We start from the raw sequence: 25,505 nt of genomic DNA on the forward strand, positions 1-25,505 counted from the left end.
AGCTCCTCAAAAAGATTTGTGATGCTAGTTTTGAATACAAACAAACGTTGTTTAAAACACTCTCAAAACCTAGAAATCCTTGAACACCCCCAATGAGGATTTAAATACCAAAAATTGTTTGAAACTACAAGTGTCTAAATCTATTCTAGCACACGAAATTCCTCCTCTTCATGACTAACTTCTTCAAATTCCTCCTCTTCATGACTAACTTCTTCATCAGTTTGCTCGCGTCCTCCTACAATGAGTGGTGTTGACACCGTAAGAGGAATATCAATATCCACAGTATGTGGATCTTCAATAAGGCTCAAGATCTGCAAACTGCATTTCATCATCAGGTCCAAAGGGAGGCTGAGGTTCTCTAAACGCATCCACCACTCTTGGATTTGCTACCATGTTTTTCATTCCAACCTCTTGAAACTCGTCCGGAAATTCTTTCATTGTAGTGACTCGTTGTTGAATAAAACGAACTTGAACTAGATCTAGCTCAACAGCGACAACATTCCTTCCTTTTTTAAGAGCACTAATAGTGGTTGTTCCTAAGAAAAAAAGAATCAACATGGTAAAGCTCACTTAAATGAGCAATATAAAATATGTAAAAATTTAAGGTTGCATGATTACCTGTCCCTGCAAAAAGATCCATGATCCACTCTCCTTTTAAAGATAGAAGCTCAATTAAATCCATCATCAAAAGTTGTGGTTTTTGATAAGGATTCATGATCTCATTTGAATCACCAGAAAGATCCCTAAGCTTTCGACACACGCCTGGTCTATCAAAAATATTTGTTCGGTTAGGTTTCGAAGCAAAATTAAAATTTCCTTTACTGTTCAAACCTGCAGGAGACCAGAAACCAATGGTAGCAAACTCGACAGCAAAAGAAAGTCTGTCAAGCTTATAGCCTTTGATGTTAGGCTTTGTCCTACAAAAGAAAAAGTTAGGCTTTAACTTAAGCTTTTATAACTTGCAAAAGAATCCTTGAAATTTAACATACCATATGCATAGCTGATGGACCATTTGATTGTCAACGAATGCTTTCTCTGTAGCAGAGATTTGATCATGAGCATGAAAAATTACCAGTACCCATGATTTTGTGACCTTCTTGAAAGCGTCGATGACTCTTTTATATGTATGCACTTACACCGTACTTTACTTCGTCGTGTATTGAGTGTGGTGCCTTAAATCCATACGGAGCATCAGCAATGGCTAAAGTAAAATGTTGTGCAGTCACAAACGATTCCATGTTCTCTACTTTGCCGTCATGAACAAAATATTGAAGTGGTTCTGCAGACACATCATCAGAAATGGAAATATTTGCCTCTTGAATGGTCTCCAAAGTTTGTGCCTCTTCTAATCTCTTCCGCTCTGCCCTTGCGCGACTCAAATGTTGCTCAAACTCTTGAGGAATGCTCTTTATGGGAGCACGAGGTGCTCGAGACTTGTTAAAATGAAAATAAGTTAACATTAAATGTATTCTAGAATACACATTGACTGGATTACAAAAATCAAAATTAATTTTTTGAAAAATTTGATCTAAATTTTACCAAACCTTTAAAAACACTCGAATAAAAAAAAATCTAATCAAATATGTAGTTTACTTACCGCACTTTTGAAAAGATAAATCAAACGCTCTAAGGAGCTTGCCTGACTAGTGATGGGATGAAACATTTGAACCTCGTTCCAATCCTTTGCAATTAAGTTTTTCAATCATGATTCTTTGCATGTACAAGAAAGTCTTTTGCCTATTTCAAAAAAACACAAAATGAAAAAACAACTTTAGATGAAATAAAATAAGTAGATTTAAAAAGAAGAATTAGCAACGTACTGTTCTAATTCCTTTGCCATTTCATCGAGTGTCAAAGAACCTCCTTTCACTCATGCCAAGATGGGTATGATAATATTTTTCTCGCGTATTCCTTGCATTGCTCGCCAATTTGTGATACGTATTTCTTCACGAATTGGCTTCAAAGTGTCCTCATTCCCTGTTCCTTTGCCCTTTTGACTTCCAGGTGGGAGCTTTACTTTTTGCCCTTTGATTTTACCTTCCTCCCAAAGCTTGAAAATGTCTTCTTGTAGATCCCATATCTCTCCATCCACGAAAGGCCAACTGAAAGAAATTGTCATGACTTCGAACATTTGTTTTTCCAAAGTGTCCAGCTTTGCTTGACTTCTTTGTGGGACAAGGCCAACTTGCTCACAAAGCTTGATTTTGAAAGCTTCATCAACTTTATGACCTTGCTGAATATGATTGATCCACTCATTGTGAAAAAATCTTATCTTTTGTAAGAAAGACATGGATAGTCGCATCTCGGAATCAATGTTGTGATCAAGGGCAAGTAGCTTTGCATCATCATCACTTAACCCAGCATAGACCCATGCTAGGACTGTCTTATAGCTTTCTACATGAGGATACTCAGCACATAACACTTTTTTAGCAAAATGAGAGAGAGTTCCCCCCAAGACAAAGTATTTGTATCAATTGATTTTTGATCTCTCAAAACTCTCTTTGTTTACACAAGAAGACTTATCCATAAGAATAAGAAGGGGTAAAACATTTGTTGTTGGTTTCTCCTTCATCATTACTTTAAGATTACTCACATGTCCACGGACAATGGTTCGAACTTCTAGTGGTCTCTTATTTGAAACAGGATCCAATGGAGGACGTTCTATGTTAGACACTAGTAAAATTAAGGGTCTCTTACTCATCAACCATATGAAACATTTTGGCTTTATTTCTTATGGTATTAAGACCAGAAGATTTTGAAGGATCAGACTTTGGAGCTCCAGGTCGTCCAGAAAGCAAAGTATCACTCACATCTTGAGACTTTGACCCAGAAGTCTCTTCAAGAACTTCAACATCTTCCTCTGAGTCATCTATGTCTGTACCTTCATTCTCTTCATAATCAGAATCATCAGTGGTGGAGTGGTTGGTATTGTACAAATTGTCATGATGCTCTTAAAATGCTTCAGAAAAAGACTACATAAAAAAAAGAAAAAATCGTTCTAAGTAGAAGAGGATTTGAAGACTTGATAGAGTGAACTTAAAAGTAAGAACCAAAGCGTAACTTATGCAAAAGTAAGAACACTATAACCATCTCTCTGTATACTAGAATACATGGTAAACTCATTAAACTAGACATAAAAAGTAAGCCAAACTTCCTTCTTGCTAAAATTCATTCAAACTAAACAAGACAAACTTCTTGTATACTAGAATGCATTCTAGCATATGCTAGAGCAGACAAACTTCTTGTATACTAGAATACATGCAAACTAGACTTGACTAGACCTCTAAGTATTTCAAGATATGAGCTAAAAAGACAAGAATTAAATAGACTAAAAAACAAAGAATAGTTCTCAACGTATTCTAGAATACACAAAGACAAGAAGTTTTATGAACTACGCGTACACTAGAATATATACAAACTAGACTAGACAAACTTCATGTATATTAGAATACATGCAAACTAGACCTCTACGTATTCCAATATATGAGCTGGAAAGACATGACTCAAATATAGTTCTCTACATATTCCAGAATACACAAAGATAAGAAATTTTTTTAACACTAATGAAATAAGGTCAAGAGAAAGACATCCATACCTGTTTGCGAGTAATCATTGCATCTTTAAACTCTTGCTGGGTAGAAATAGGATTCATCTCTTCAAGCCAAAAATCTGTAGAGAAAACTCTAACTGCAAAGAAACTTCCCTTTGTTGTTGTCTACCAGATGATGAATGATCCCACGAGATATACTTTCTTTGACTTCAACAATGCGACCATAAGTTAAATACTTTGTATTTTCAGTTTTCAGAGTAGTCTCCTTTTTCTTTAGCAATAGAAAGGAAAGGTGTGTTTGGTCGGTGGCTCAGAGGTGGTTTTACTTTGTTGGGGCAGGTTACATTGGGTTGTGGGGTCTCTCTCTCTCTCTCTCTCTCTCTCTCTCTCTCTCTCTCTCTCTCTCTCTCTCTCTGAGATTTTCACATGGCTCCTCACTCTTTGGAGCCTCACATCTTCTCTTGTCTTCAATCTTCTTGTTGTGGCAGCTTCTCTCCACGTGTCCATGTCTTCCTCTTCTTTCAATCTTCTTGTTGTGGCAGCTTCTCTTCTCGCGTCCATGTCTTCCTCTTCTTTCAGTCTTCTTGTTGTGGCAGCTTCTCTTCTCGTGTCCATGTCTTCCTTCAATGCTTCCTTTAGCTTTTCTTCTTGGTGTGGGTCTTCCTCTTGGAAAGAGATGTTCTTTTTCTTTCATGGCTGGGGCCATGAGCTTGTCCGTCTCTCAGTTCTTCTTGCTCCATGTGAGCAACATGTTTAAATGTTTTGTTGACAGTTCTTTTGAGCTTTTGATGTTTATCTTGTATCATTATGCAATGCAAACCCAAATCTATGTGGGAGGTCTTACCTCTTGCCTTATTCTGGACAAGGGCAGTGTCTCATCCCATTTTTACACTGATGTAGTGTGCCCAATACATAATGCATATAGCATTCATTCTTATGCACATTTCCAAATGCAACTCTGGCTGTGAATAATCTTGAATTTGAGTGTGATTTGCAGGCATTAACCAAGGGTTAAATGTAAAATGATGATTACCATAAATTTATCAGCATAATTTTACCAAAAATTACATTAAATCAAGGGTAACCAATTTGTACAGAATGGCTGGAGTATTAAACCAACTCCGAATTGTAATCTGAAGTTATAGGGATCTGTATCAGATACTAATGGTTAATTTGAACCCTTAATTGCACCAAAATATAGTGATTAGCATTGATTAATTATTGATTAGCAAATTAATCCTCTGTTTTATGTGCAAAAAACAGAGTATGCGGGGAGTCCAGATCTGAGGCCTTAGAGTTCAAATAAGCTCAAATCCTTTCAAGGCCATCAATAGCAATTAGTCTAGTAGAGGATTAAGCCAAGAAACACAAGATTTGACCAAACATTGAATGCTTAATCTCTGTTTTACCAAAGTCACCTGCAGATTTGATGAAGAGTTTGGATCTCACTGTAGACTTGATTAAATCAAATTCTGACTTCACCAGCTTCACAGTAGACAAGATCTGCAATTTCTTCAGAAAAAACTATGCTTAAAAAATGCGATTTGCTCCTGAATGCGTCGGCGGTTTGATGATCTTCTTGCATGGGCTGAAGCCCAATGGTTATGGCTAGCTAGGGCTGAAAGGTTTTGAGCTAATGTTGTGCCTAGAGTGAGAGGGAGCTCCTCCACTGGCTGGGGGTGCAGAGACTATTTGAAAAAGAGGTGAAAAATATTAATTTTCTACTAATCCTAATTAGCAAAGTGAGTAGCAAGATAATGGGCTCACAAATTGATGGATTCTAGGCTAGGCTCTGATACCATGTTAAGATTATAGCAATGTGATGAGCTATGGTGGATCAAATGCTAGAATCAATATCATTAACAAAGTGATTAGATGATAATTAAGACGTGATTAGTGAGTAATTAACTAATAGCTTAATTTAGGCATGGATAATCAAAAACCACAAATTCTCATTAGGCCAATGCCTCAATTTATAGAGTTTACATCCAAGTATCTAATCCCATTGATTTCTCCTTGATTCACTCCACCTCTTTTGCTTGATTCTCTCCACCTCTCCCAGAATATCTCCACACTTCCTAAATCTTCTCATGCTACCCTTTATTCTCTCCTAGTAGATTCTTCTCACCTTTTCACAGGTTCTCTCACATTTACAGCTTCTCTTTTATAGCCTCTAGCCAAGGGCTTGTTCCCGCACACACCCTATTCACTTGTATATTTCAACAGGTGCAACAACATGCACACAATGTAAAGTTTTTTCAATACTGTCCTACAAGGGCAGATATCATGTGCAACTCTTGGCCTTCAATCAAGATTCTATAATCCTGTATGAGCACAATCTAAGTGACATGGGTGTATAAATAATTCCAAGGTATGGACGGTCTTCTTCTTGATGTTTTACATGTTTCCCACATGGAGGAGATTCCAACCTCTTTGATGGACTACCTAGGCTCTACCCACTGTACCCACACTTTGGCATAGATCACACATACCTTTATTTTTCAATGTCGCAACTTGCATGCCCATATCCCCATACAATTCCACTTTCACCAAGACTTGGATATTATCTATTGTAACTACCTCTACCATTGGCTCCACCTTGGATACATCTTCTCCATTGTACATACTCATAGTTGAGCTCACTACTATTTTACGTGACTCAACCCAAGCCTCCTATGCTTGCACGATCGGGCCGCTCCATAGCTCCATGCAAAGCCATGCTTCAGAATAGTTGGTACAATGTGCAGTGTAAAGCCACTAGCCTATTTATCTTACAAGGTAAGATGAAGGGATTACTCATTAAGTGCTAAGCAGGGATTTCATTGACGTAATTACAAACGCATCAATAAGTTATTAACTCTTGACAATAGCGCTTAAAATTAACATTAATAACGTTGTATTAATATTCTTGGTATTTGACTTTGCGTTTAGGTAAAGCCCATCGGGCTTTTCTTATTTCCCGTTGGGCTTTTTTAATTTCCCGGTGGGCTTGCTGGGCTTTTTCTATTTCCCGACGGGTTGGCTAGGAAAAAAAAGCCCGGTGGGCTATTATTAAAATCTATAAAGTTCCTTAATGGTGTCATGTCTCATGTTTTAATAGTAGTGACACACTAGAGGGTGCTTCTCTTGGATAGACAACCCTTGTTTAGGCAGCTTGGGTAGGTGCTCTCCCTGAGGAAATCCATGTGCTGCTTGTGGATTAGATTATTAGTCTTATTATTGGACTGTTTTGGCCCTTAATATAGACAGGCTAGCCTATGTTTTGCTATAGAGTACACTGTATGGATTGGACATCTTGTCCCTCATTGGATGGTGGTTGTCCTTGATTTATGTACACTATTTGTGTGTGCTTTAGTTTTGACTTAGGGTTAGGGTACATGGACTACTTTGCGCTTTAGATTGGACTAGTAGTCCTTTATTGGTGGACAACACTAGTCCTTACTATATAGAGTAATCTTATTGTGTATGTGAGTGATTGGACCATTTTTCCTATTATTGGGAAATTGTGGTCCTTTCTTGTGTTGCATCTCTCACCATAAAAAAGCAAACGTGATTGATTAGACCATTTGTCCTACTATTGGGGCAGCATTGGTCCTTTTGTCTTTTGTTATCTCTATTTTGTTTTAAAGTGTAAGCTATTGGAGTATTGATCCCACAGTGGGTTGTGCTACTCCCTTGGTGTAAGCTACTTGTTTGATATGGCTTATTTATTGCAGAGTGTAGTTTGGACTATGAGTCCTTTGCTAGGTTGTAGTGGTCCTTGTTAGTGGTGATTTACGTCTTGTTCATCTTTTTTTTTGAGGTATGTTCTCATTTTTTATATGTAATTAGACATGTATGATATGATTTTATATTATATTATCTTACATCTTGGTTATATCATGTTGTAATATTTTTTAAGTTTTAATTGACGAAGAGCATGTAGTATATTTATGAAGTATTTTAAAGCTATGAATGGTAAAAGTGTTTTTTTAATATAACTTACAAGATTAATGTGTAAAATGTCATCTGAATCTTGTTTTTATATTTATAACATGTTGATTTTTTTGTAAACCCCATATTGCTTGCAAACGTGAGCACATATATTTAGCACAAAATGGATTATAACACCACATATCCACATGTGTCGCAATGTGAGGTTTCTCCAATTTATATATGTGCCTGTCCAATGATGACACAAGGAACATTCGCTCAAGTGCATAACATTGGAAAGAAAAAAATGCTTGGAATCGAGTGGAAATTTTGTAAGAATTTGTGTGGCAAATTCATGGAGTGGAAATGCAATTATCGTCATGTAGGTAAATCAAGAGACGCTCCATGTGTATTAGGCTTGTATTAGGGACCTTTTTTCGGTAGTATTAAGAAATTGTGCAAAAATGTGATCATTCGGCTAAAGTCGGTGCATCAAAGCGACTAAGACAATTGAGAGAGGAGAGTGACAAGGGCAAAAGACTCAAAGTGTCCTTTACAAATACTCATCCTCTTTCACATGCATCTCAGACTTCTTTACGACCATTCTCTCAAAATTCTAGAGATGCAGTGCTGTAGAGCAAGAAGCTACAAATGTGAATGTATGTGGCCAAGATTAAAAGAGAATACAATAGAGGAATGGAGAACAAAACATCCTCTTGGCACTTTTTGTCACATGGTAGTGGTAGTAGTGTTTGTAACAAGAGGCAAGCTTCACTACAAGAATGCTTTTGTGCAACAACAAATGTTGTCCAGGTTGTCATGGATAATGCAAAAAATTATCAATCTACCAACAAAATATTATAGTCTCGCTACACATTTATACATGCATGTGGATGTAATATACACTCTTTGAATCTAGTATTAAATGATTAGTATAAAAGTGCAAATACAATTTGGTTCAAAGAGATACTTGATAAATGCAGGGGGATTATGAAATTTGTGCTTAAGCATCAAAGAGTGCTCGATATCTTTAGAGCGCGTATGACACGGATGCTGAAGCTACCTGTAGAAATAAGGTTTTGTGCTCACTTTTATACATTAGAATATCTTCTCCAAAATAAAGATGGGCTATAAGAGATGTTTACGTGCACTGCATTTCGAAAGTGGGAAGAAGTGCAGACACAAAAGGTACGCTCGAAGGTAATAACCCTTCATGGATCTCTTGAATGGGGCTCTTTTTGACATGGAGTTGAAGATGCATACCATGTTATGATGCCCGTTACGTATGCCATTCGAGATTTGGAAACACGACATGCAAATATGGGTAAAGTGTCAATGACATGGTGGACAGTTTAGCAGAGCTTGTTAAATCCAGAGGCCATCTCTCAGAATCCATTGTTACTGAATGGAAGACACCATTTACTAAGCAATGACAACTCCGATTACTGAGATACTTGAGTATTATATGGGCTTCAACTCATAGCTCCTTTCACCACGTAGCTTTTTTATTGGACCTAGAATATTGGTCCATGAATATGGATGTTGAAGAAGAAATATTGGATGATTTCTACGATGTCAATTCAGTGTATCCCAACTAAACAGTCGTGTGAGTTGTGTTTAAGAATTGTTGAAATACAAGTTAAAAGAGGGAAAGTTTAGTGGCAAGTTTGTTTAGGATCTAGCAAGAGATCAACCTGCATGGAAGTGGTGGATTTTGAATGGAACATCTTGTGAATTTCTAAGGCACCTTATAGTGAAAGTGCTTGCAAAATGCGTAGCAAACTCAAGCTTTAAAAGAAATTGGAGCACATATAAGTATGTGCATAGTACTGTCTGTAATCGACTTCTTGCAGATAGGGTAAAAAAATTGGTATACATGTATTGCAACGAGAAGATCTTGAAGCACTTTAAGAGTGAAGGTTGAAGCACTTTAAGAGTGAAGGTTGCAAAGAAAATGTTCCTTCCAATCTTGTCCATGTATGATTTCTTTATGTGGCAATTCTAATCTCTATTCTTTTTTATGGTCATTATGGAAGTGGATATTTAAATCCTTAGTAAAATGCTTTATTTTTAATCTAGTTATACCCTAGGATAAAGATTCTCCTTTTTCTCATAATCACCCCCAGTTTTTAATCAATAAAATGAGATATTTTCATCTCTCCTCTCTCCTGTTTCAAAACTTCAATTATGATGTAATTTGTGAGATTTTTAAGTAATTCTTCAAGAATTACAAAAGGGTCCCGTGATATGGTTGAGTACGAATCACTGACCCCATCCCAAAGACAGTACTCAATTGAGCAAGTGGTTGAGTATGAACCACTAACCTTGCTTAAGCCAATCCCTAACCCCATTCTAGAGCTAATTAAATAACCATGAGAGAATCTCATTTTGCTCACCAAAGGCTTTGACAAAAACTATAACCATTCTTTAGAGAAGGCCACAAAAAGAGCCAGTTTTGAAGCCTCTACCTCTGGAACCAATCCGAATAGATTTCACATTGCTAAATGCAGTGAAGGAGGACTCAGTGGGAGGTGAAAGTTGCCCTTCCATGGGCCATCATAGTCACCACGGTCTCTGCCACAATCTTGGATGGTGGTGGTGGTATCACCAAGGAGTGCTAGGAGGCTTGGGGAAGCCCACCACTCATAGGCACAAGCCTCGTGGTCAAGCTTGCCGATGGGAACATAACCAAACCCTTAGACGTCCTACAAGATGTAAAAATTACAAGATACATTCTAGGAAAGCCCACCACGGTCAAGTTTACGATGGAAACATAGCCAAACCCTCAGGCATATTGTGCGATGCAAAAATTAAGGCCTTTGGGCTTACCTTCCACCACACATTTATGGTGCCAGATTTTTAAGGAGAAGAGAGTCATACATCATGATACTCAAAAGGCCTTACATGATGGAAAAAGAGAAAATTTGATATATTAAAATAATGAATATTTTTAGAAGAATTTTAGATAAATTTATTTTTATGCGATGCAAGGTTGGTTCATGATTTGGAAACCAATCACATTTACATACACAAAGGTGACCAATCCTTGAAGATAAACCTAAAAAAGAGAAGACTCATCTCATGGGTTCTCATCAATGAGTCTAACACAACTGCTTGGACTAATTCAATCAATATTTGTAAAGAATGCAATGTAGAAGCTCACACCGTGTTCATTGATATCTAGAGAGCTTGTAACAAGATGTTGGATAGTGTGATGATGAGCTTGTAACACAACTGCTTGGACTAATTCAATCAATATTTGTAGAGAATGCAATATAGAAGCTCACACCATGCTCATTGATATCTAGAGAGCTTGTAAAACAACATGTTGGATAGTGTGAAGATGAGGACCAAGAATATGAGCCCCTCCCAAAGTTTACGGACTTTGAGGACTAGATTCACATTTTTGCAACCATGGACACTCTTCCACATAATCTTGGGACAAGGTTTGCACAATTGGATGGTGCCAAAATCTCATCCTTGTTTGTGCTCCGATGCATTCGAGAGAACCAGCAATGGAATCGATTCACATGGAGCTAGACTTTTCTTGAGAAAGACCACCTAGTTGTATGGCCTACCTTGGTTGGCATCGAGACTAACAATAATGTTTTGTCTTGGAAGACATGGATCTCATTAGGCCCCCCACCCCTCACAACATCCACTGCAATCATTATCGTGCAATTCCCAATCCATGAGTGTCAATTATTTTGAAGCGGAGTTTCTTATTGGATCTAAATGTGCATTGTGCAATTTTTATGTGGCCTTCACAGTACGTTGATGAAAGAGAGCATCATCCTCAAAAGGGGATGGATTGTGGCCACATATTGCATTGTCAGCTAGCAAAAAAGGACCGCCAATGCTTGAGGTCCCATTTTGAATTTTTACTGTAACCCTAGATGCCTAGTGGATGAGGGCACCCTTGAATCCATCAACATTCCAAGCCCCTCCTCCTCCACTTATGAGTCACCACCTCGAATTCTACACAACACTCTCACCTCATTGTGTTGACCACCCCCTCAAATCATTATGGAGATCCTAAACCTTGCTATGGTGAAGACAAGACCACCTTCCAATCCCCAACCCTCAACAACCTTTAAGGATGATACCAAGAAAGAATGGGTAACCAAGAGTACCTTGGCTAGCCAAGGGAAGTACAATGCCTATGCAATGACCATTTGGCCCAAAGCCTGACTATGAGCAAAGATCTGTCAAGCGGGACCTTGGTAGCCACCTTTTTGGCCCAAAACCCAACTGTGTAAGTGGAGATCTGTCAAGTGGGAGGAGCCCTATGCAATATGTTCCATCCAAACCTCAAGCCCATTGGATCCCTATCAAGTCAAGATACTAGAAGCCTAGGGCTTCTATGAAGGGAACCCATATTCTAGGTCCCAAAAACCTTGCCATCCGCACAATCTTGAAAGCTAAAAAGATCTAGGCGATGGTCGCATAGTACCTAGTACCACCTTAGAAGTGGATTCTTCATTGCATCCTAATAAAATTGCTAGAAGCACAAGGATTCTACGAAGGAAACCCCCATATATAGGTGCAAAGATCAAACAAACCCCTGCTTCAGACACCTAAACACACCCTGAAATGTCAAATCCAAGTGGGTGTGGAGAACCAAAAATCCAACCTTTGATGCCAACTTAAAAGCCTAAGCAAGAATGGAGAGAAGTGGCTTCCACCTCTATTCATATGCTGATACCACCTTTAGAAAATTTGAAAGATCCTTTTAGTGTTGAGTAGCAAGAAATAACACCTTTCCCATGTGCAATCATGGCCCTCCCTATCCCTATTCCCATTGAAGAAGAGATGCCCATGATGCCAAACCCCAAAGAGGAGCATGTACACACTTCTGAGACATACTGCTGAGCAACCCTAGGGCTCAAAAAGATCATTATTATGACCCCGGAATACCTATGTGCACACACCCCAACACCAACTCGCAAGCTAGAACTGGAAAGACAACTTAATTTAAGCATGTTTGTAAGATCCCTCCTACCTATGTTTAAAGAAAATATTAAATAGGATAAAATTTGGCTAAAAAACCATAAATTCTTGAAGAAAAAATATGCACATGGGAAAAATATTCAAAAATAAGAAAAGGCCTTTGAAAATTAACTTTTAAGTGATATCCATGAAAATTTTTAAGTGATAACTCTGAAATTTTCCAAGGTTCCTATGCTCAAAAAATTATAAAAGTGCAATTATGCACATGTGTACACATATTTGTGAACCCCTATGTGAAAGCATAGATCCCATATGAATTTGAAAAATCTGAACCCGTAATTGAATCCAAAATGTGGGGTTTAGCCTGGGACCAAAAGTTGCAAAGATGTTGATAGTATCTTGAGAAAAATGAATTAAATAGGCTTAGCCTAAGTGTATGCATTCCTTGGGAAAACTTAAATTAAATGGTTTAAGGTTCCAAGGTTGGGTGCAAAACCATGGTCTTCATTAAAACAAGGTGGGGAAGTGGAAAGTAGTTTGGATACTTATAGTTTTGCCAAGGTGGTTTGTGGAAAGTGGAAAAAGTTGATGGTTTTGAGTTTGGCTAGTGGTTTGGTTATATTTGGCTCCCTTAGCTTTAGTTAACTTAAGAAACTTGAGTTCCATTTTAGGTAACCCACACAAATGTAAGGTATGCATATATGCATGAAGCTTTAGCCACTAAGAACTGAGCAATAACTCATAGAGATTTTGTGGTGCATGCATAAGGTAGAACTCCAATAAAAACCCCTTCCCCTAAGCTAGACATCCATGAATTTTTATGTGTACTTTTAGGTTGTTATAATTGTAATATACTTCTTCTTATAGTGTGTACTACCTAATCATATACTTCTTCTTGAAGTGTGTACTACCTAATCCTACTTAGCCTAGGTACTTTTACCTTGAATTTAGGGCATTTATTACACTTGTGAAAGCTTGTATGGACACAAAAGTTGAGGGATAAAAGTTTGTGGCTTTTTGGGAGAGCTGGAGGCTTTCTACAACACCTACAACACATTAAAATCAAGCCTTGGTAGTAGGTGATTTATCCCCTAGTCAAACTTTTTTGAATTTCTCAAGTACATGTGTACCTATAATGTAATTAAACCCTTGTATTTGTTATTTCAATTCTCTGGTTTTTTTTTTGTAAATAAGAAAATGAAATTTAATCAAGCCTTTAATATGACCTTTTGCTTAAGGTAACCATTAAATGTGTAAAAAATTTTAAGTTGACCATACTGTAGATTATTTACACTCTTGATTAGATGGTTAACTTATTGATCTAGTCTCCCTTCCAATTAATATTTTATCCTAGTCCCAAGACTTGTATCAAGTCAAGGTAGGTTATTAAAGCATGTTCATTTGGATAAACCCTTGTAGCATCTATGGGTAGGAAATTATGTCTTATATTTGAGAGACATTTTTAACCATAGGTATAGAAACCCTCTAATTTAGGAACCTTAGGATAATTAATCATTCAAGATCTGCCCAAGATATAGCTTAGAAAAAAAAATCAAACTAATAATAGTATAAGAGTAATTCAACATGGGAGGATTGAGATACACATAGGTATATCCTCTTATTCATTTATGAGAAATAGGCAAGTTCTTTAAGATGTGCACATGCCAAATTGGTATAACCTACATACACTTTTAAATGTATAGGGCCTCTTACCATAGCTTTTATCTGAAGAACCTTAGAAAAGGTGGCAAAAATTATAAGTCTAGTTCTTATTAATGACTTAAATAATGGAAGGAGAAACATTATAAACGTGATTCTTCACAATAACCTCTTATGGTACAAGGAAATAGTGTATCTTGTTTCCACTTCATTCGAAGGTGCTTCGTGAGATGTATTCTTCTCCACTTGCAGGTTACAAAGACCTATGACAAAGTGAGTAAGAGTTTCTTTTGGAAAGGCATGTGGAGAGATGTCAAGAAGTTTGTGATAGAATGTTCTTCATGTCAAAGAAACAAGGATAGTCATCAACTACCCGTTGTTCTACTTTATCCTTTACCTATTTTGGATGGAAAGTGGACCCACATCTCTATGGATTTAATTACAGGTCTTCCCAAGACTAAGTATGGATGGGATTAAATATTTGTGGTGGTTGATAGGGTTATCAAATTAACCCATTTCATTACTTCCAAGGTCACATATGGAATATCTCAAATTGCCAAACAATTCATGGAGCATGTATTCAAGATACATGGCTTGCCACTTAACATAGTGTGTAATAGAGATACCAAATTCATGGAGAATTTTTAGAGATCTTTATATGGGAACATGGGAAACAAATAACTCCATCTCCACAAATGGATGGGCAAACGAAGTGTACCAACAAGTGGATTGAGGTGTATTTAAGGAGTTATTGTCATGATATATTTTCATGGGATGAATGGCTACATCTTGCTGAATTTTACCATTATTCTAGCAGCATTTGAGAATTCAACTTTGGGATCTCTCCATTTGAGGGTCTTTATGGGTATCAAGTGTACATTGTGCCTTCCATAGCCTTGCAAGAAGACAAGTTGGTCAGCCCAGTGGTTAAAGAAGAGTTGGAGAGAATGAGGAAACTTCTTCAACTATGCAAGGACAATATGAAGACAATCTAAGAGGTTATAAAGGCTAATGCAGATGAGCATAGGCATGATGTGAATTTTCAAGAAGGAGATTATGTATTCCTGAAGCTACCAAAGAGCCACCACAACACTCTCAAGAGGCTAATCCGAATGAGCAGAGGCATGATGTGAAGTTTCAAGAAAGAGACTATGTATTCTTGAAGCTACCAAAGAGCCACCACAACACTCTTAAAGCTTCCGCTAATCCCAAGTTTTCTCGTAAGTACCATGGTCTCAAAAGGGTTGGTGATTTGGCCTACAAGCTTGACCCCCCTCCTTCTACTAGAATCCATATTGTATTTCATACATTTAATCTTAAAAAGTATGTGGGTTCTATACCTCATGAAGTGGAATAGCTTCTACCTATGGATGAAGAGGGAGAAATTATTTATGAGCCAAAGAGGATTGTGGGAAGAAGGACAAGAGAGTTGAGGGGTTTAGAAGCATAGAGGAGTTACTCATTTTAAATAGAAGCATTTACCCTTGGATGAGGCTATGTGGCACCCACTTTCTTTTGTGCAACAACAAGGTCTATCTATGGAGAATGTTTCTTGACCACGTGGCATGATTTTTATGAAATTTTTGTCTCTTAAATGGGGGGATATACATTCTATAATTTTATGGGGACAAATTCTACAGAGGCATCTTTGGGGGTCCTTTCTCTATCTTAATGGATTCCAATGGCTATTATGATGAAGAATTATGATGTGGGGATGTTTTGACATTGTGTATAACTCATTTGTAGGTCATTTCAAGATGTTTAATTAAGGAATTGCAAGGGCTTTCAACTATGACATGGGTATCATAATATTTTCCTACATGTGAATTGATGGTTATTCTTTATTGGATAGTCAAAGCTTATGGATTGAAGCTTTCTAGGCTTGATTCATGGCTCACCCATTCATTTTTTTGGAGGCTTTATTCATGGGACCATATGGAAGATCAAGGATACTCTTTTCTCATGCTTGGAGGATCTAGTTCTGCATTGACTATGCTATGGACTCATGGAGTTTTTTTGGTTCATTTTTCATCGACATGGCTACTTTTGGAGATCGTTCCATCTATTCTTATGGTCTTATGGATATAATAAAACCTTTACTTCTCATTGATTTATAATTGTATATATGATAGATTTTGAGGATAAAATCTTTGGGAGGGGATGGTTTGTAATAAAATAGTAACTTTATTGGCTAGGTTTAGGGACTATGGTCATGGTCTCAAGTATAAAAGGGGGCTCATGGGCCATTATTGGGATCTTTTGGATATATTACCTTTGGACTATCTTGGAGCCTTTGGCTTATGGAAGGCTATTTCTATCATCATAGTGAGAGGCTAAACCACTTAGGCATTATGGATTTGTATGTGATTTCTACCTTGATTACATGTGCAAGCTTTCATAGTGATTGTTCTACTTTTCTTTATCTTAGCTTTTATGTTTTGCACAAGTGATTCTCCATTACACCAACGTACTAGCATACCCACATTGGAAAGTTGCATTTGCGTCTCGAAAGCAAGACCAAATGACACTTGATTTGGAAAAAGAGATGTGTGTGTAAGAGAGAGAGAGAGAGAGAGAGAGAGAGAGAGAGAGAGAGATAGGGAATACCCATTGGAGAAATGTGGAAAGTAGGTTAGAAACAAAACAAGGCATTTGGTGTCATGTTCTTGGAAATGAAGAGAGGTGGGTAGAATACATGTCATTTTACTTTTTTTATATATAAATGAAATCGAAAGAGAATCAAAGTTCTCTCTGAGTAACAGTATTGAAGAGGACGTATAATAGGATTTGATTGCTCTTGGAGTTCTCGGTACTCTCTCTCACATCCAATTGAGGTTGAAGTTAGAAGTAGGCCTTGGGAAAAATTCGAAGAAGCGCTCTTGATATCGGATGGGAAGAGGGGGGGCTCGTTCCACGTCGAAGCAGCAATGATCAGAGGAGGTGGTGACCTCTAGATTATGATGGCGTTTTGAAGGGCGTATAAGAGCGCAAGTCTCGCATGACGCCTTGCATGGATCCTGCCAGTGCTGCCAGGGAAATGAGTAAGCACGAGAAGCTTAATGTTTGAAGGAGGGACCATTTTGGACTCCATCTTTGAGTATTGGAGCGTGTAATGTACATCTGGATGGGGAAGAAGACCGTCAAAGGCCAGAATGCCAAGGCACCTAGTATGCCCAATATGTCATTAAAGAAAGGGAGGAGCATGGAAGCGAGAGTGATAAAGACCACAAAAGTCGTCCTCCACAGTAGCCTGAAAAGGTTCGACTCGTAAACTCCCAACAATGGGATTGGTATCTTGTAGAGCTTGTGAAGTACGTTATAGTGTTTTTTAGGGAAGCGCATGGAGATCCAAGCTTCAACAAATGTAAAGAGTGGCTGGCAAAACACCTACAAAAAGAGTGAAGTTATGGTGGTGGTGGATATATATATTCGAATACTCATGCAATATATTGATTGAGAAGTTAATCTCACAAGACGTAATTAAAAAAATACCTGGTATGCTCCCACCAAGTGCACCACCACGCACGCATTGGCAATGTCAACAAGCCAGTAGGGCTCGTAGAAGCCGAAGCCCGTAAGCAAGTTTCCAGGGGCCTCACTTCCAAAGGCAGCATAGCCAATGCAGCCGCACAACATGTAGAAGAATGTGGTGGTTGAGACACCCACGAGGCTGGCATGCTTCATAGTTTGGCTCTCATTAGGAGACCGAATCGTATCCTGTACAACAACAGCAACAGCATGACCATATAATAATTCGATTACTATATAATAGAGTTTATAATGGTCGAGTCGCATTTTTAAAAGGCTTTACCTGAATCTCGATAAGGATCATGGAGTATGAGAAAGCAAACGCGATATTTCCAAGTGCTTGGAAAATGGACCAGATATTGTTAGTGTGAGCATCAGGGACCTCATTAGCACTCAGCAATCCACCAAGTGTGCCATGTGAATGGTTGCTTTCTACGCGTACAAAATCCCATGTTAAAAAGCAACTCCAAAATTGGTGTTTTTTTTGACAAAAATGTAAATAATCCTTTCTTTTTATTTTGTAGCAAAGTAAACTAGCTTGTGTTTTATTACATATACTTGTTTGATATATGTGAGTACTTATTACTATTAATAATAATGTTCTATAAAAATATTATAGTTACCTATATAAATCTCTCTCTTTCTCTCTCTCTTTTTATTTTGTAGCAAAGTAAACTAGCTTGTGTTTTATTACATACACTTGTTTGATATATGTGAGTACTTATTACTATTAATAATAATGTTCTATAAAAATATTATAGTTACCTATATAAATCTCTCTCTCTCTCTCTCTCTCTCTCTCTCTCTCTCTCTCTCATGCACGCATGCGTGCGCACGCACACACACACACACATCTCCATCTATTTCTTTATCATCCATATAATTATAAGAAAGCCTAGGAAATTGTTTTAATCGAAAAGGAAGCTCTCTCTTCTTACAACAAAGTATTTGTTTACTTGAGAAATATGACCAACTACTTTGAGAGAGATAAAGAGAGAGGAGGGATTGCAGAGGAAAAAAAGAAAGGAGGGGGAAAAGAGATAGTCTCAAATTTGAAAAATGTCTTCCTACAATCAAAGTGTACATTTTGGCCCACCTTTATTGCAATGTACATTTGGTCAAAAATAGAGAATTTACCAAATGCCAAAGGTCTCTTGAAGGATACATAATTCATAAGTCAAATTTGTATTCAACCCTCCTTTCCTCCCCTCTCCAATGTCTCCATAACTTTTTGTCTATGTGCACAAAAGGTAGGCCTAGTGATTTTTTCCCATTTTTTAAAGGTTGCTTTGACTCCAATCACTCCAAGATTTGATAATGATAACACTCATTAAATGGCATTTTGTGGATTATAGTGAAAGCTACTTATGTTTGTAGGTTCTTCCAACATGTGGGCCCCTTGGGGGACTCACAAGAAAACAAGAGGACCTATTTTTAATTAGGCCATTTATAGTTTTACGTTTACAAAAGGTGGTTTATTGGTTTGCGAGGGTATTTGAAAGAATGTATACATATAAGAAATGATATGTGTGTGTGTGTGTGTGTATATATATATATATATATATATATATATATATATATATAAAATTTATTTTTTTATCCAAAAAAAAGAAATGATATGTATATTCCTAAAGACTATGTATACATACCTATTTTTAGTACACTCCACATGCAGGTGATCAAGGGGTTTCTTTAAGAGTGGGGGGCCTGAGGTCCCACCTCTTACCCCTTTTTTCATGATGCTCCAATCCACTTGCACATAGGGAAGGCTACGGTGATTTATTCACTTGTCTTATTCTACTTTTACCTTAGTTTGAATGTTTTGCATAACTCCCTTATCAAAAACATTACCTTGAATTAGCTTTCACCTTTTCTCTTAGGAAAAAAAGGGGAAAATCTTTATGCCTATGGTGTAATATAGATAGAGTCGTTAATGCTATGGGCCATTTTGACGGTTGTCATTCCCTTTTTTAGGCAGTTTTATTGTGAAATACAACGAAATTTTTAGGTGTTCGTCAAAAAATAAGGTAAAATATTGTCAAAAAATAAGGTAAAATATTGTCAAAAAAATAAGGTAAATATTGTTGGTAAAATATTGAGGCTTGTCAATTTGAAGCGGAACCAACATGTAAAAGACATCCTTGATCTCGATTATTACCTTTGGCGATTATAATGGTCCTACTACGAATGGGAAAACATGGTTTGGGATTACGGAACTCTCATTCTAGTGGTTTTTCAACAAGGTTTTTTTATCACCCCACATGAAATGCTTTACTAAGTATCACAATGTTGCCCCAATGTTGCGTGTGTAACAATAGTGTAATATGTACCTAGATGGATTGACCTTGCTTAACAGGTATGTATGCAAACAATTAAGATTTTGCAAACAAACTTCCTAAATTAAATGGAGCCTTAGCCTCATCGCTTTTTAATTGATAAGAATACACCACTTATTTCATCGTACCAAGGCATTGCTTAATCGAACAGAAGACCAGCGGAAGTCCATCGATTCCATATTCTATAATAAAATGAGAATGAGCGCTTACCGGTGGCTTTGCCAATGCCAAGGCCCAGGGCAATAGAAGAGTACGAGAATGACATCACTGCTGCAACTATGGATAGCCACCAAAGCTTGCTAAAGGTAGGAATCTGTGACAAAATAGCTTGTATGGCTCCGAACAGCATCATGTAGGGGTTGTTGGAGGTGGAACAAGATGCGTCATGGCCGTTTGCGTGGAAACACCCGGACCTTGTGATGGCACTGTTGAAGAAGCAGTAGAAGAAGAAGAATAATGTGCAAAAGCACATATATATTCATATTCAGGTGCCTTATTGAGTGTTGCATAGCAACATAGGCACATGCTCTCTCTCTCTCTCTCTCTCTCTCTCTCTCTCTCACACACACATACACACACACAGTACGCTGCACGTATGCAATCCTCTCGTCGTAACTGTAGCATGCAGTAGAGACAGACTTACACCATGCTGATGGAGGCAGTGATTGTGTAGCCGATTGTGATGCCTACGAAGTTCGTGTATTGTACGACAGCGCAAAACTTAGTATGTACTTCTCCTGCGTAAGTCACAAATAATTAAAACAAGCCCAGTACATTAATATTGATGATACTCTGAAATCGCGACGTTACGTTGGTGCCCCTATACTTGCGACCTACCCAGATTAGATCTCACTGCGTCCATGTAGGTGTAGTTGCGCTTCCCGAACGATAGTGCTGATGATGAAGTGCTGTGAACGTTGGCGCAGCTGCTGGTTACACCTGCAGGTGCGCCGGGGCTAATAATTATTGATGATGCAGATGATGATGATCTGTAGGCGTCCGCAAGCAGCAGCGAGGTGAAGTACGTTATGAGCGCGAAGGCCAATAGGGCGATGGGACCCGCGATCCAGCCCAGCTTGGCCATGCTCCACGCCAGCGAGAGCACGCCCGACCCGATCACCGCCGTCACGATGTGAGCGGACGCAGTCCACAGCGTCCCTGCAATACAATGATAATAATAATAATATGAAACCAGACACATGTATGCTACCTGCTGGTACTAGTACTCTTATAATAATATTATAATAATGAAACCAGACACATGTATGCAGCTAGGCTGCTAGCTGGTCGCGGTACTAGTAATACTCTTATATAATAATAATATAAACGACATAATTAACGTGCTCCAAGTAGCATTTATGCCCTGGTTACTCTACCTGTCCTCTTAGACCGCCCATCATCGTCTTCATCAGCAGCTGCAGTACCGTAGAAGCTGCCAGCTGCGGATGTCGAGTAGCTCGCAAAGTGTAGGCCAGATTCGTCAAGTTGGGCAATGGAACTCTGATGATCCATATCTACATGCAAACCCGGATCCATTCTTCTACTATACTACTTCAAGGCGCTGAATCAAAATGGATAATCAAAGGATGGGTGGGTGGGTGGGGTGGTTTTATTATTATTGCGTTAGTTGCAGGCTGCTATATATATATATATATATCTGTAGATCATGAGATGCAGAGATAGCGTCGCCGTCCACCACGATGTCCATTAGAATTGACATTGGAGTTGAGAATCTCCGGGCCCATATATCATCATCCATTATACGGAACAACTTTTCCTAGTGCGCGGCCTGGCCCTGGATGTGGAGCAGCGGCCTAATCATTCATGCAGCGGACTCGCGTGCTCCACGTCGTGGAAAAAGCTAAGGGCATCACATATAGTTCAAAACCTTCCACACGGTGCCTTCCAAAGTTCTAACTTTAATAAGTGACGGCCTACGGTGGTGTTTCTTTTCAATAAGTGTACTCGTCTTTAAGGTTTCCTTTGACGTGACATCATAAATTAAGTAACCGCCACCCTTAAACCATAAGTGCAATTTATACTTTTCCTTCAAAGTTCTTACCCAAATTGATTTGAATTGGAAAGGATCTTTTCCAGCAAGTCTTGTGCTACAAATGGACTCGTATAAGTCATGGAGTTCTTTGTTTTATGTGTAGCCTAAAGAAGGTGGACATTGGTGGAATTTGCCTTGGAAAGAGAGCACATGGTTGCCATATATGAAACGTCCACTTAATTTTAATCCATTTTACATTATCTAAAAATTTAAGCCTCAACATTTTACCTTGATGCAAGCCTTCTTTGAGATGAGATTACAAACATCCAATCTCGCATGGATATAGATGGTGATAAGTTAACCCAAAAAAAAAACTTCTATGTAAGAATCCTTCAAGTTTATGTATCAAATCATCTTCCTCTCGTAAAATATATGGTAATGCGTATTTCTTTTTTTAAAAACACTCTCCTCATCAAGATATGAGATCACTACATGCACATAACCAACACAATGTGGGTTTCATCAAAAAAGAGAAATAGATTTGGGTCTCTGAGATTTATGGCGATTTTTGAGCTGTATGTAGCCGTAATAAATGTCTATGAACATTACACCATGCTTTTTTTGTTCTACATTCCCATTCTTCGAACCTTAAAAGGTGCCAAATTGATTGCAAAAAGTGATCCACATTTCCTTTTCATAAATTTTGCACATTATTCGGGCCCATTACTTCTTGTCACACCTTGAAAATGCCACAAAGATTTGATATAAAGATTTCATGGCTGTCGTGTAAGACATTCACCCTATTCTTGATCAAGTTGGCTATCACACAATCCTTACCCAATCAAGGATCATGTTGTCAACCCATCCTTACATTGTGTGATTCCATAGAGAGATAGTGCCCTTAACTATGTACTTTGGCTATACTTATGAATAAATAATTATGTTCATATTCCCATGAGAATGAAGTTTTCACAATCAATCATGCCATCCATTTTCTTCATATTAGAAACTATCATATCTCCTTTTCATAGCACAATTTAAACAAATCTCCTTACTCATTAGTCATTAGTCATGCCCATGTATATCAAGGCATTAGTCATTATTAGTCATTAATCATTAATCCAAAACTTATTAGCCATGTCCATGTATATCAAGACATCAACATGAACAAAGAGAATATTTTTACACTTACCAAGTTACCCTTTTCAGGAGATTGAAGCTCAAACTTTGTACATAGTTCAAAGCATTGATTTAGATTCATAAATCAATAAACTTAAGCATAAGATTCACTAGAACTTTGTAGTTTTGACCCATGCTCTATTCAAGCTGAAGCAAAATTGGATTATGTAGCAAGCACATGGATCACATGATATCTTACCTTTATCCCTTAGAATGAATATATATTTTTGATACCTTGCTTAAACTTTCAGACATGAAGTAGTCATGAAATTTTACAATTTAAAAAACACGATACATGTACATTATTCTTTGAAACTTATTATTATGAAGTGCGCTAATCTACTCAATTTTCTCTAACCTTGCTTCCCACCTCTCTCTCTCTCTCTCTCTCTCACACACACACACACACACACACACACACACACACACACACGGATGTGCATCCCCCTAGCCCCCAACACACACAAGCTAATCCTTACACACACTCTCTCCTATACACTATAACAAGATGAGGGGTTAGCGACACTTATTAGAGATGTTTTACATTTTGCTGTTATAAGTGTCATTGATGGCCGGTGCTAAAAAAAAAAACAGAATACTCCAAATGAAGTCCACAAAAAACATATGGTAAAAGTTTATCATATAAGTTTGTCAAGCATATTTTTTTTTATAATAAAGAGAAAAAGTTTAGCAAAATGTTATAAGCCAATCAATATGTAGAAAGGAATATAGTGATTTATATCTTTACATAGTTCCATCATCAATGCCATCTTGCAACAAATCCATACATGTTAATTGGTATATCCTAAGTCCCTACATCAACAATGTCATCTTGAATCTATACATGTCAATTGGTCTATCTCTAAGTCCATCATTTCTATGGTCCCCATATCAATGTAAAGTCCTATTCCACTACTTGAAGCATGGGTAAATGCATTATTATCATCGTTATTACATATTGACTCATTTGATAAAATCAAAGGTAGAAGATCTTCATTTGTAGTGCATTCTTCAAACTCTGAATGATTTTGTTCTACCTCTTCGTTTTTCTCATTGTTTGTTGCAGATTTCATTGATCCCATCATACATTACTTCTTCAATACCTAGTTCTTGAAATATATGCTTAGATCGAGGAGCAACATGTATTATATACCACCAATTAGGATCTCTTTTATGGGTTAAAACACAACCTATAAAGAAAAAACACACAAAACATGTATAAGAAAATATATCTTAGACTTTGATTTTAAGTATTAAAATTCATCTCAAATTTGTAAAAAGTATAAACATGTTCACAACGTTATGGTAGAACATATGTGTCTCTTGCATTTGCCATAATTTGGTTGAGTCAACTGTAAAAAATCCTTTAGAAATCCACTTGGATACTTTTTCACGGTTGCTTGAGTACAACTTTCAAACCACTTGACATAAAAAATGAACACTTTGAAAGCTCTAAATCCAATCTCCAAGATGTCTTGAATTGTTTCACAATAGTCAATTTTCTCTGCTATAATGTTATTATCTCTTCTACTAGCTCGATTATCATGCTCAAAATTTTTCATTGCATCCTAATCATATGTGATTATCTTAGAGTCCACAACATTAAGTGTGAAAATGTCAACCTTCTAACTATATTGCATTATATACTTTATACTATAACACAATCAAAACACTATATACGTTGTGTGGCTAAAAATAGAGGCTGATAATGTGTACATACGTGTGCATGGCGTGTGTGAAGGTTTTACTTTTGAGAGCGTTGCCAGGTGTAAAGGGTGGACGGTATTGGTTTTGAGCTTGTTGCAAGCCTGTCGGGTGAGAGGTCAGATGCTGGAGAAGATATCAGCTACTTGGCATCGAATGTGTGGGCACGTCAAAGTACAAAGGGCACTAAGCTGCATTTGAAGTTGGTGGAGGGCTTGTCTTGGACATGGTGTGAAAAGAGTACATGGTGGCCTTTCTTTTTCAAAATAAAATAAATAAATGGTGAACGTGGCCATAGGAGGGAAAACTACGTGAAAAAGTGAGTGGCGGCCAGCGCACAGTCCAGAAGCACGAAGAGGTGGCGGGTGATTCGGCTGGGTGCGCCGAATACAAGAGGAAGGGAGTTCGCTGGGGGCGCTGCAGCAGAGCTGAAGACAGTGAGGTGTGGAGGCCCGTGTGTGTTTGGGTGGCTTGCTGCAGCCACAGGAGCTGGAGCGAAGGGAGTTCGCTGGGTGAGCTGCAGGAGGGCCGCGTGTAGGAACCGCCTAAGAGTGCAGCTGGGAGCAGCCGCGGGTGATTCGGTTGAAGGAGCCGACGGGGAAGAGGGCCCCGTGTGTTTTTGTGTTGGAGCTGCAGCCACAGAGATGCTGCAGAAGAGCAGACGCTGGTGTTGTGGTTTGGGTGGCGTGTGCAG

General features: G+C 38.0%; 1 protein-coding gene across 1 annotated transcript; it reads right to left on the reverse strand.

Moving 5' to 3' along the window:
• Positions 1 to 16,681: 16,681 nt before the first annotated feature.
• Positions 16,682 to 21,560, reverse strand: LOC147642386 (amino acid permease 3-like). The gene is made up of 7 exons (XM_086805837.1): positions 21,312 to 21,560; positions 20,773 to 21,093; positions 20,579 to 20,672; positions 20,146 to 20,360; positions 17,883 to 18,031; positions 17,564 to 17,788; positions 16,682 to 17,458 (listed from the first exon to the last, which is right to left on the reverse strand). The coding sequence occupies exons 1-7, from the start codon at positions 21,469 to 21,471 to the stop codon at positions 17,027 to 17,029; spliced, it is 1,596 nt and encodes a 531-aa protein (XP_086661963.1). The 5' UTR covers positions 21,472 to 21,560; the 3' UTR covers positions 16,682 to 17,026.
• Positions 21,561 to 25,505: the final 3,945 nt, after the last annotated feature.

The sequence above is a fragment of the Cibotium barometz genome, chromosome 1, assembly GCF_041138505.1.
Source record: "Cibotium barometz isolate CiBa-2024 chromosome 1, ASM4113850v1, whole genome shotgun sequence".
Lineage (NCBI taxonomy): Eukaryota > Viridiplantae > Streptophyta > Polypodiopsida > Cyatheales > Cibotiaceae > Cibotium > Cibotium barometz.

Excerpts from the sequence above, each read along its gene's own strand:
- LOC147642386 (XM_086805837.1), bottom strand. The coding sequence starts at position 21,471 with ATGGATCCGGGTTTGCATGTAGATATGGATCATCAGAGTTCCATTGCC. Across the intron at positions 21,094-21,311 it reads TGGGCGGTCTAAGAGGACAG|GGACGCTGTGGACTGCGTCC; the intron begins GTAGAGTAACCA and ends ATTGTATTGCAG. Across the intron at positions 18,032-20,145 it reads TGGCATTGGCAAAGCCACCG|AAAGCAACCATTCACATGGC; the intron begins GTAAGCGCTCAT and ends TTGTACGCGTAG.